Below are 13334 nucleotides of genomic sequence, written 5' to 3' on the forward strand. Positions count from 1 at the left end.
TCAAAGTATCTCCCCACAGAGTACACATTAATTATAAAAGAACTAAAGATACCTTTACAGAGAGACAACTGATAGATATGACCTTAACCAAATAACCAATGTTAACATAACATCATCAATAATGGGACAAGCCAGCATCTTGTGCCTCCTGATGTGATACACCAAGGAGGGTATAACATCACTTACATAGTATTTCTACCAAAAATGTTTAATCCAAATCTGACCAGGAGGAAACAATCAGACAAAACTAAAGGAGAGGACATTCTACAAAACAACTGGCCTGAATTCTTCAAAAAGTGCCACTGTCACGAATGACTAAGAAAAGCTGAGAAACTGTTCTAGATTTTGAGACATGACACATGATTTTTGATCCTGGGATCAGGAAAAAAAAAAAAAAAAGAATTGCTGAGAGCACATTCTGGGAACTGATAAAATTTGAACATGGACTATATGTTAGATAAAACATTGTATCAATGTTGAATTTCCTAAATGTTGTTACTGCGTTGTAGTTATACAATGAATTATTCTTATTGTTAGAAGAGGGTCAGCAAACTTGTTCCGTAAAAAACAGACAGTACTTGGTCTCTGTTGCAGCCACTCAGCTCTGCCACTGTAGTGCAAAAACAGCCACAGACAACATGTAAACACTCAAGCACAGCTGTGCCCCAATAAAACTCAACAGAAACAGACACAGGTTGTATTTGGCCAGACCCCTGTGTTTAGAGGTAAAGGGTCCTAACATGCGCAACTTATTCTAAAAAAGTGCAGCAAAAATAAATAATATGTATTCAAGTATGTGTGTGTACATACACAGGCACACACACATAAAGTAACTATGTCTAGTTTAAAGGTTAAGAGGTATTCACTGTACTATTTTTCACTACTTTTCCATAGGCTTGAAATTTTCAAAATAGGAAGTTCAAAAATTACCTAAGGTAAGCAATATAGCCCTACTTAATCGTCTCAAATATTTTGTTTTTACTACCCATTTCTAATTTTATTACATTAAGATCACAATAATATAACTGTTCCAAAAACCTAGGCACTATGAGACAATATAGTTAAGAGATATAAGAAATCTATCGCCCTCCTAAAGCATAAAGCCTCTAAATTAAGTTATATATAATTAGGATCACTGTCTAGAAACACTGCTCTCCATATACATCTAAGACTAATAACCTCCATGAAGGCAGTGATGCAGTTCCTTTTGCTCCTCAGTGTATCTCTAGACCGTAGGAAGGCTGCATGGTACAGAGTAGGCACTAATAACCTTTATGGAATTAAGAAATTAGTTGCATTGCTTAAACCAGACTCTTAAGAGACGCCAAACGATAAAGGATAAAGTTTTCTTTTCCTTTAATTTATTTCCATTGCCAACTTTCATTTGCATGTTTTTAAAGCTTTGTATTTATAAAAACCCAAGTTAGAATAAAATGTGTCCAATAATTTTCAACATTCAGGGCTCAATAAATAGTTATTATTAAGTAAATACTTATTCTTAAATTGACCTAAATACAGTGCCTGAATTTTGTGTTAGTTTATTCTAAAAATCAGGCGTTCTCAACTATTCTACAGTCCTATAAAAATTTACAAAATGTGAACTTTCACAATTTGCCACTTTCGAATAGGCCCTTCCTAACACCCCATGTAAAACATCACTAAGTTCTGAACTCTGTAAGGTACCTCCTGCGTACCTGAAAAGAAATTCACAGAGCCACAGTGCCCCTTCTCATTCCCTCAGACAAAGTGACCTCAAGCAGTGCTAACAAGGGCACCACCCTATTTTCTCCTACATTGCCACATTTCCTTTCTTAGTCAAAAATATTCACCCATATATTTAATTAGTTAGGTCTAACTGGTCCACACAGTAATCTTAATAACATTGGCAAAGTAAAACTGTTACTTTAGATTTTTTTTGACACTTTAGATTGTTAAAACATTAGTTATACAAAATAAGTCTTTTAAATAAAATTTATACAGTTATAAATTGATTATACCCACAGTTTAAAAAGAAAAAATATCCAAACTTAGGATTTCATTTTTTATTATAAAAGCGAATAAGTTGACCAGTAGAGGGCACTCACTTGAAAGGGGGGAGAAGAGTGGCCACAGTCTTGAAGAGAAATGGATGTACAAAATTGCTGTGTTGTACCTTGTTTTAAAAACAGAATGTTTTAACAGAACACTAGTGTAAGCTAATATAACACATTGTTAGTTTAGAAAATGTAAGGTTTAAATCTATATTATGTTTAAAAATCTAACATAAACGATATTCAGGGAGTTGAGCCTCACAATTTATAGGACGTTTAAAGCTATATGTAACGCATAGTATTGGGGTCTCAACCTCAGCACTGCTGACATTCTGGACCACGTGATTATTTTCTGGGGGGCCCTCCTGTGCACTGCAGGAGGAGTAACAGAACCCCAGCCTCTGCCCACTACAGAGGCCAGTAGCAGCCCCCTCTTCAAGCTGTGACATCCAAAAACACCTCCAGATTTAGCCAAATGTCCCGAGGGGCAAAGTCACCACCTATTCCTTGTTAATAACTACTGATACATATGTTAAAAAACAAAACCAAAGAAACAGAAAAATAACAGCTTACAATATTAAACAGAGCTTTTCTTACACCACTCTTCAATACTGGTTTCGTATTACAAATTTTCTCTCTATAATTTAAATACCTTAATCAGCAATTCCATAATTAACAAGGAAAAAATTTTTAAAAGAGAAACTGATACATCTTGGTGAATAAACACTCCACGGCTCAGAGCACTAAAGATGGAACAAATCAATCCAATTATGACTCCATTCTTTCTTACTGACTAGAAAACTGTTTCATCAAAGAAAGGCATAATACTTGGACTGAATTAGAAATGTCACATTAACAGAAGCATACAGATGTCAATGAATTGGAGACTGGGAAAAAATACTTCTTTCTATGTCTATTTTTATATTGTATCCAGTAGATACTTGTTAGATATTTGCTAACTGACCAACTGACAGTTCTGATCTCTACTTCCGTTTTTCTGCTTCCACCAAATTTTACCTTAGAAAACACATTTCAGAGAACATGTTTTTATAATAACATGATCTCCAAACTATAAAAACATATACTATTTCTAGCCTGGTACTGTGTTTGGGGACTGAGTTTTTAATAATCCTGCACCACTAACAAGGTATTTCGTTCTCTCTTGGAACTCTTCAGTGGGCTTCATAAAAGATAAAGGTAAAATCTTTTCAGAACAGAGGTAAAGGTGATCATCATGTGCAAATATAAACATGCTCCATCTACGTGTCATACCTAATTCTATATCATATCTCTGCTATTAAGATGCCATTAGATAGTAGGCTAAGTTCAAATTTTGATATATTAATAATCTGAATCAGCCTCCAACACTAAATATTTTTAGCTTGAAGGCTAATTTTTCATTTTTAAAAAGCTATACAAGGGTGCAGTGGAAATTCCACTTAACTTGGTCTCAGAAAACTTAAAATTCCACCACTTGCTAGCTTAAGTATCCTTATGCAAGTTACAACCTCTCAGAGACCATTTTTATTGATAAAATGAAAGAAACAATGACCACCTTCCTTACCTGGCTCACAGTTTTGGGTTGGCCAAAAAGTTCACTCGGGTTTTTCCGTAACATGAAAAACTCGAACGAACTTTTTGGTCGACCCAATATAAATCTCTGAAAATTCTAAACCACTAGAAAATATGGTATTAGTTAATTAAAATTTTTTCCTAAACTTCTGTCCATTTGTTTAATGCAGAAAAACTGATGAGAACTCCAAATGTGCAAAGTCTATGGCCTCTCTTATTTTCTCTGACCTACACTGTTCACCTACCAGAAACTTAACAGCAGTAGTGATACCCACTACCCTTCAACTTTTTACAAAAACGCCATGTCAGTATTTTTGTTTAACCACTTATGAAAATAAACTACTAAATTCTCTTGCTTTTCTTCTAGTTGAACTACACCAAGAATTCAATGTGTCAGTTCCCTCAGAGACTCACTGTAACTGGGGAGATAAGAGACAATCTCTGATAACCATTTCCCAGGTGGCTACACTAGTGACGGAATGTCAGTTTCAAAGTTCACAGGTAATCAATGCTTCCCTGGGTCAAGTTTCTGGTTTGGCAGAAATCATAATCAGAGTTAATGGGTCTGAGTTTATAAACTTTTTTTTACCTTCCCCCAAAATAAAGGATTGACTTTTAGCTTTATTTCTTTAAAATTTATATTGCACTTTAACAATTTTGACCAAAAGGTTTCCTAACCTTTTTTTTTAAATCACATTCTTATACATCATTCTTGACCTCTGATAGGAAACTGTGTAATGGAATTCTTCAGATTTTCAGAAAAGATGGAGGGCACTTCTGCTAAAATCAAAATCATATTCCAGAATCCCAGGAAAACTGCCATGCTTAACTTAAATTCTGTTAAAATGTCCTTTTACTTCCAATTTAAATGGTGGAGTATGACGAGTAACCTTGGCTTCAGAAATAGGTGAACTATTTAATCCTCCTCAAAGTAAAAAATAAACAAAACCATTAGCATTGAATTGACTTGCCAAGAGGAAATACAGAGAGACTATTACATAGGTGGTCCACTTCAGTTAGATTCTTCCCTTTTACTAATGCAAATTATTAAACTTGGAAGCCAAATGAAAGCTGCTTCTATGTTTAAATCAGATCTTTGTAAATAAGGGTTATTTCTTCATTTTTTTCCCTCCAGTACCAGAAATATTTGACATTTCCTTATGAACATTTCCTTGTCAATCCTCAAAGTTCTACACTGCACAAACATCTTCCCAAGGCCAACAACGCTCTCAGAACCTACCTAAGTGCAGTCAAGGTGTTTTTTTAAGACATTACACAGCACAATACCTTAACAGGGCATTTTTGACCTATTCTAGACCCTACAGCTTGGGACTCAGAGAAAGTTATGGGAAATTTTTCAGAGCTGATTAAAAAAACTGGTATATCAGATCTAGAAAAAAGCTAAGGGATTAGGATCGCTTACCCTGGGGTAAAGAAGTCTAAGAAATAATCTAATAACATAAATCTATTTCAAAGATGAGCTGATATTATGTTAAACTTCACAGGAAGATTCAGATTATGCATGAAATATGCTAATAATTACATTCTGGAAATTAGCTAACAAGGACAGTTGTGTGCCATTCCCTCCTGCAGGTCTTTGGGATTAAATAAATCCTTATCTGCTTGAGATCATCTGAGTATAGTGCTGCCAGAAGGCAGTGGGAAACATACTACGTGACCTCTCAAGGTCTCTGCTAGGCCTTTATTCTATCATTTTGCTGTTGGCCATTCCTTTGGTACATTTTTATGAAACTGAAAAAGTCTGAAAATTATTCATTAATCAATTTGTAATAAAAAACAATTCTAACATTGTCTTGAATAAATTGAAAAAGGGCTGTAAAGCAAAGGTAAGGACTGGTGATGGTATTCTTACATATCACCTGATATACATATACATAAACGCAAAGAATGAGCTTTCTAAAATGCATCAGGTAGTTGTAGGTTCTCCACTACTTCAATGTGAAGAGAAAACATGAAAATACTACTAATTCAGTGTTTTTAATTCAATCATCAAATGATTACACTTCACCAGTATAAATCAACTCTATATGTGACATCAAAATACCAAAAAAAATACCAAAACCCCATAAAAATAGGCACATTAAAAAAAAAAAGACTGTTAGATATGTCTCATCTTACAGATAAGATGTAAATTCACATTTTCACCCTGTGAGAAAACTCTGAAATACACTTCCAATCAAAATGCACATACACTAACACGGAGTGAACGTCACAGATAGTATTATTGTCCTGAGAGAAAACAGGCTGGTGTCTCATATATCAGAGTAATGCCTTGAAATCCAAGTACATTTTAGATAACTTAATAAAAGTATTATCAGTATAACTACCTTGTGATGAGTAGTCACAGAAAATGATCAGAAAAACCTTTTTTTGTACCCAGAGGATGGGCCTGCACAAATCAATATGCATATGAAAACAAGATTTACCTCTATCGTAGGATCATATTCATCCACAAAGTGATTCTGAATTAGCTGTATCGTCAAGGCACTCTTGCCTACGCCACCAGCTCCAACTACCACAAGTTTATATTCAGTCATTTTCAGCAGGCCTTATGACAAAAATGGAAATGTGACTCAATTAGAACGTGTGCCACACGTGAGATTAATATAACCCAAACACTCTATCAATACCTCTTAACACAAGTTCACCTTTATATGGAACATTATTTCAAAATACCTCACAAAATTCAATGACAAAACTCCGGATGACTACAGATGTGTATTGGTAATGAATTGTACTTCGTTGACAAACTCCTCCATCAGCATTTGAGAAAAACTCATTCGGAGTACATAGTTCTTTTACCTTGGATTCAGGTGGCTCCATCTCAAGAGCCCGTCTGCTCTTCGGCAGCAGGTAATGGCTCTCGAAGGAGCAGGCCATGACTTCACTCAGTACAAGTGTCAAGCACACTGCTCTATACCCTGAGGACACACCCCCACAAAACTTGCTGACAGCTATCGCTACAGTATTCCTCATCGACTCGGGCCCCTAAGAGTTACAGTGGATATGCCAGAGTGCCTCTGTTGGGGCCAACAGCTACAGAAAACTTTTAAAAAGCATCATCATAGTAGTTCTCCTGGACAGTTAGCAAGAATCAGATGGGGGTGGGGGGAGAACTGTCAAATAAAGCTGGACAGTACACTGGGAAAATAAAAACTGAGATGCCAAAGCAGATAAGGACGATACCTGGTAACATTTTAATCTGTACATTATCTGCTTGGGAAAATAACGGTGTAAAAACTAAGAGAACTTTGAGAATTTTTAACTAACTATTCAGTACAGATGATGTGATCATCAATCACAATCTATAATGCTATATCAGTGCTGAAAAAGAGCACTTTGCACAAGAAAAATATAATTATATAATATTTAAAGACAAGCACACTTTTAATGAGAGTATTTTTAAAAGATGTATTTCTCAGTAATCCACATGACTTTTATTCTCTGCTTCTCATACATCATCTCCCAACAGTAGCAATAAATATCGACAACTTGTAAGGTTAACGGAGCCAAGACAGAAAATAATTTTTTAGTCAGCTGTTTCAAACTTTCTGAAATGAAAATGAATTTATTTACTTTAATCTCCTTTCCCTCAATAACTACATGATATTACTACAAATAAGTAGTGAACTGAAGAAAGAATGGCAGTCAATGAACAATAATTTATTACAGGGTAAGTAGCTCAAAATTAATGAATGTACAGATATTGTATATAAACACTATATACATGCAGCATCCTATTTACCGAAGACCAAGAATTATCCCAATAGGCACCTCACCACCCTACCCCCCAAAAAGTAATATGTTTTTCCAAGTGATAACATACTAACTACCTCTTCACGCTATTCCTGAACCTACTCACAGAGAGCAGACAGGCCAGACAACTGTCGTATCACAGTTCCTCCCTGGCCTGCTCTGCGGCACCTAGCCTTGTCTAGGGCCACCACAAACATGTATCACATCCTGTTTGCTCCCCCTTTTCATTCCTAATATTGACCACAGCAAATGGGATAGGTGAGGATAATCTCACCAAAATGTATCCTCTAGTTCCCTGCCCAGCCCACCCCTCCAATAAAATTTGGATAGCCCAGAACAGTAGCTCTCAAAATGTGTTCCAGGAACCCATTAGGGTTCCTAAGACTTTGGGAGAGGGCCCAAGAGGTCAAAAACTGGTTTCACGATAATGCTATGATGTGATTTACCCTTTCCACTCTTATTCGCTCACAAGTGTACAGTAGAATTTTCCAGATGTGTGATAATAGATTGAATACAGAAGCAGATGTGAGGATCCAGCTGTCTACTAAACCATATAATTAGAGATTTGCAAAAGTGCAAAACAATGCCACTCTTCTCACAATTTTTGTGTTTGTTTTGGAAAAGTTACTTTTCATTAAAAATTCTACTTCCGTTACCAAGTAATGGGCTTATTATTTCTTTTTTCAATGAATTAATATTTTTTTAATTCTCAATTTTAATTTCTATTGTGCTAAATATTGACACACTCCAAATTGGGATCTTCAATAACTTTTAAGAGTGTAAAGGGGTCCAGATCCTTATGACCAGTAAGTTTGCTAGTCTAAAAGAGACTGTGGACAAATACTGGATTAGAGCTTAGTTGTACATACATGTGTGGATTCTGAAAGACACACACCTTCTGGTCTACTTCTTTACAATGGTTATTTCCGAAAAAAATCTTTGACTTGGATTTCAAAAATCAAGTAACATTTAAACCCACTAGAGAGAACTGGGTTCCCAGAGAAGATCAATAGGCCAGAAGGAGCCCCCTCACCCAAAGCTACAAAAGCTACAAAAGCTAGCAAGCGGTGTAACTGGGAACAGGACAGTCTGTTCAGGAAAAGAATTTTCACTTTGTCATAAAACAAAATGAATTATCATTTCATCTACTATCTCTTAAAACCAAGAATGCCTGTGGATGGATACAGTCTAAAGTAAACAGTATTGTTATCAACCATATTTGTCATCTCTAGTCTATTACACGCCCGAGTCAGCATTTTGGACCTTAGTCACCTAAGAATGACATCACTCACAAGGTTGATTCTGAGATGATTATGAACAGACTTTTTTCCCTTTGTGATTTCTTTTTGAATGATTTTTTCCATTACAAATGTAACATGTATATTGTGTAAAAAATTAGAAAATACCTTTCTGTTCTTAACCCCTTATTTTGGTGGATATCAAGATTTAAGAAGGCTACTTGAGGACTTCAACTACAACATGCACATGCCTAAGAGTATTTCAGGCAGTTGGCTGGCAGATTGCTACAATTAACTCCTCTGGTAGGTCAGTTAAAAAAAAAAAATTGTGTGACAGCCGTTTAGGAGTACGGTAATAACTCCTGGGATGGGGGTCAAATATGTACGCATAAGGGTAATACAGAAGAGATGGTGGAAAGGACAACAACAGGCAAATTAAACTTCAAATACAATTCTAGCTATTGCTGTCTACACTCAACTAGCAAGGAAAAAGCCCTGCTTCTGCTCTGCGGGTTTGCTGCGTGTGTTTTAACTTGACAAAGCAAAACAGACCTTCTGGGATTAACTTTTTCTTTTTCACTAAGTACAGGCTTTATGTTGTAGGGTGTTGGCCACCTGTTCTTCCACCACCATCTCTACCTCCACCTCCTCCTTTGTGGCCACAGCAATGTCACAGCCCATACATGGGGGAGGGGAGCAGTCAGGAACTCGGCTGCAGATGCATTTTTTTCCAAACACAATAACCTCAAACAGTGGTCTCTAAGCACTTTCCTCTGCGCTTCCAAAACGCGACCTCCCCTATTACTCATATATCCCCCTACACACTGAAAAAAGGACCACAAGCCGTCCAGTCCGCGCTCGAGGGAGAAGTTTATACCCTCGTCCTAGAGATGCGAGATGCAGCACAGAAGGCAGTAACCGAGGCAGCCGGGTGCTGGGAAGGGAGGAAGAGGTGCGGGAGCGAAGGGAGAGAGAGGGAGAGGGAAGGACGGCGAGGGGGAGGGGAGGCTGGAGCGCAGCGGGAGTAACCTCCACCGCACCCGACCGCCCCGAGGGGCGGCCCGCCCGGCCCGCGAGTTTCACCCCGGCCGCCTCCAGCCGCGACTCTCGGGGAGGAGGAAGGAAGGGGTTCCCCGTCCAGGAAGCAGCACCAGCGGCGGCCGCCTCCAGCCTCACCCTCCTCAGCCCCGCACCGCCCATTCCTCATTCCCCGCGTCGCCGCGTCCCCGCGTCTACCCCGGCAGACCCCCCCCCACCCCGTCCGCCCGCCCGGGCCCCGCGCCCGCGCCCCCTCCCCGCTCCTCCGGGGACCCCCAATTCATTCACTCGTCGCCGGCCCCACCCGGCGCCGGAGAGGAGGGTCGGGACCCCGGTAGGGGCCAGGAGGGGTGGTCCGCTCCGTACCTCTCTCCCGCACCTGGGAGCCGCCGAGCCTCTGGCCCCCGCCGCCGCCTTCAGTGCCTGCGCCGCGCTCTCTCCCCGTCCGAAATGGCGGGGGCCGGGAGTACTGGCCGAGCCGCCGCCGCCACCGCTGCCGCCGCCGCCGCCGCCGCCACCGCTGTGCCTCCGCCGCCGCGGCCGCCGCCTAGGGAAATCGACCTCCGAGAGCACCGATGAGTTCGGGGCCGGGCGGCCGCAGAGGGCAGTGCTATCGATGCGCTCGGTGCTCGATTCCTCTCCAGACGAGAGTGCGGGGAGGGAGCGGCTGAGGGCGGTGTGGGAAGAGGGAAGAGCGAGCCTGCGAGCGTCGCCGGGGAGAGGGAGGGGGCCGGGCCCGGCCGTGGAGGGGGCGGACCAGGTCGGCGGAGGAGGGGCGGGGGCCGGGCCGGCGGAGGAAGCAGTCGGCCGGGGCGGTGGAGGGCTGGGGGCGCACGGCCGGCGAAGGTGGGGCGGTTCTGGGCGGTGCCTCGGCGCGCGCGGGTGGGCGGGAGGGGGCAGCGGCGGACCCACGCGGGACCCGCCCCCAGGCTTCATCTGCAGCGCCCAGCTCGCAGTCGCAGGTTCGGACCCGGGACGCCGCACGCTACGCTCCGCGCACCCAGGAGACGCCACAGGCACCCCACCGCGCCCCTCTCGGGTCCACACGGTGGAGCTGCGAAGATCCCGCCACCCCTGGGGTCGGCCTACACTTGGGCACATTCATTTACTATCATTTACTGCAAGTAAATAAACATGCAGTCACCCAAAGTGGGAGGCGACTTGGGTGATTTACGGAGAGACCTGGCCGCCAGTTCCCCGACCCGGGGCTTTCTGAGCACGCCTTGGTGAATACCATTCTCCACACTCTGGGGCTGGGAACCTAGCCCCAGGCCCAGACAAACGCGACAAAGCCTTTCATCACTAATTAAGGGCGAGGGGGTCTGTTGTTTTTCGTTGTTGTTTTTATGGATATTTCGAAGCCATCAAGGGTCACTCAAAACGGGCGACCTCAAATGTACCTATTGCCCCTGACAGCACAAGTAGGCGACAGACTATTTTTAAATAGAAGTGCCCTTAATAGTCTAGACCTGAGGAGAATCATTCAAACATTAATTAGAAGACAGATTAATCACTTAACGTTCAGGGAGTTAACACATTAAACAATGGAACCATTAAAACTGCTAGCATGCCCAGAGCCTGCGTTGATAAACTACCTAGCAAGGTTTGGGGGAGTTTTCTTCTAAAGATTGAGGCCTGGCAGACCAGCGCCTATACCTAATAGGACCACCCATCTGAGTCTCTACTTGCAGTTCTGTCCCTCTACTCCGCCTCATAGAACAGGAAGAATAACACAGTTATGTTAAATCCCAACTAGTAAGTCTGTTAACCTAGGCCTGACACCAACTGTCCCCTTTTCTTCCTACCCCTTATGTGGGCTGTACTCTGCAAGGCTGAGTCCTGCCTCCCTCTTCTGGCCCTTGGTACCAGGTGGAAGAGGCAGAAGAGAGGAGGTGGAAAACAGGGAAGGGAAAAGAATATACATGCTCTAGTTCAGGTAGATGCTAAACGTTTTGCACATATCATCTTATTTAATCATCACAACAACCTCATGAAGTCCGATGCTTTTCTCTAGTTTACACGTGAGGAAACAAATTTAGAGAGGTTAGAAATGGGGCCCAAGTTCACACAGCTGAAAGGAAGTATCCTTCATGTCAGATCGCGTTTGCTCCTCTGCTTCCCACTCAGAGGGGCTCCCATCCTGCTGAATATAAAAGAATGCATCTTCTCCACGTTCTCCATGGGCTTAAATTGTTTGACACCCCTGCCTCCTTTCCTCTCTGAGCTCTTACCCAATAGTCCACCTTCCTCACTTCCAGACTTACATGCTGGTTCCTGGCTGTTCCTTGAAAATGCAGGCAGGCTTCTGCAGGGGATTTGCACGTGCTGCTTCTGTATATGGAACACACTGTATATCCACAAAGCTTCCTTTGACACTTACTTATAAATCGTTGTTCAAATGTCTTCTTCTTATGAGTTTCCCAAAAGATCATCTGATATTGCATCTCTCCCTCCTCCGAAATCCTCTCTCTCTTCCTGGTTTTTTTTTTTTTTTTTTTTTTTTTTTTTTTTTTTTTTTTTTGCGGTACGCAGGCCTCTCACTGTTGTGGCCTCTCCCATTGCAGAGCACAGGCTCCGGACACACAGGCTTAGCGGCCATGGCTCACGGGCCCAGCCACTCCGCGGCATGTGGGATCTTCCCGGACCGGGGCACAAACACGTGTCCCCTGCATCGGCAGGCGGACTCTCAACCACTGCGCCACCAGGGAAGCCCCCTCTCTTCCTATTTTTCTCCAGAGCACTTATCACCTTCTAATATACCATATAACTTACTTATTTTGTTTTCTTGTCTCTTTCCCGTCAGAATATAAGCTCCATAAGGGCAGGGATTTTTGTCTGTTTTACTTACTGCTACAAACACAATAGGCACTCAGTAAATGTATGGAATGTTGAATGAGTGAAGTTATGTACCCAGCTTCGGAACTGTGTGAATCTAAATCCTTCCTTAGACACAATGCCTTAAAGTCTCTGTAATCTCTCTGTTCACCTTCTTACAAAATCTGCCTTTAAACTCACCCACATCACTTTCTGATAAACCACACCCTAGGGAGTCTAGAAAAGTCTGCACATAATGGACACAGTTTTTGTTAAGTGAATGAATTTGCACTTATGTGTACGTTGCTTTGTAGTCACTCTTCAATGTAAATCACAGATTTATTTTGTCCAACTTCAAGTACATGATAAGCTCTTGTTTTCTCTGACAGCTGCTAATACAATGTTCTCCCTGTAGTTGGTGCTCCATAAATCTTAAAAGGACTGTAATATAGAAGAGGGAAAAGCTTTATATAGCACTTTTATGCTGAGTGTGAAAATTCTGGCATTAGCAGAGACCTAATCCATCCACGTGTCTCAGTTATCATCTGGGTTCAGGATTGCCAAAACAGACCTGTATCCCACTCTCTGTTCTGTGCACTCTACACCCCTGCCTCACCTCACACGCTTTCTCTCTTCTTCCTTTTCTCACCTACAGTAATGGATACACATGCATGACAAGCCTTTCCACCATTTGGTCCTGAGCGCTCTCTCAGAGCAAGCATCCTTCTCCCCCACACTCTTTCCTTGACCCAGGGCTTAGAGCAGTGGGTCTCAAGAGAAAGCACTTCATGAATCACCAGGCATACTTACAAAAATGCAAGTTCCTAGGCCCCTGATCCAGATATTCCATTCAGTTGGTCGAAGG

The 13334-nt window shown here is 41.6% G+C and overlaps 1 protein-coding gene across 3 annotated transcripts in view; it reads right to left on the reverse strand.

Annotated features, from left to right (window-relative positions):
* The window catches only part of KRAS (KRAS proto-oncogene, GTPase), a 35128-nt gene extending 24938 nt beyond the window's left edge, over nt 1-10190 (reverse strand). Inside the window, exons 1-2 of one of the 3 annotated variants that reach the window (XM_069541185.1) lie at nt 10022-10152; nt 6050-6171 (exon numbers count right to left, since the gene is read on the reverse strand). In XM_069541185.1, coding sequence (XP_069397286.1) covers nt 6050-6160 — 111 coding nt within the window. In that variant the 5' untranslated portion in view covers nt 6161-6171; nt 10022-10152. Of the gene's footprint in view, nt 1-6049; nt 6172-10021 lie in introns of all 3 variants that reach the window. The other 2 variants (XM_060024459.1, XM_060024457.1) reach the window with 2 other exon arrangements.
* Nucleotides 10191-13334: the final 3144 nt, after the last annotated feature.

The sequence above is a fragment of the Delphinus delphis genome, chromosome 11, assembly GCF_949987515.2.
Source record: "Delphinus delphis chromosome 11, mDelDel1.2, whole genome shotgun sequence".
NCBI lineage: Eukaryota > Metazoa > Chordata > Mammalia > Artiodactyla > Delphinidae > Delphinus > Delphinus delphis.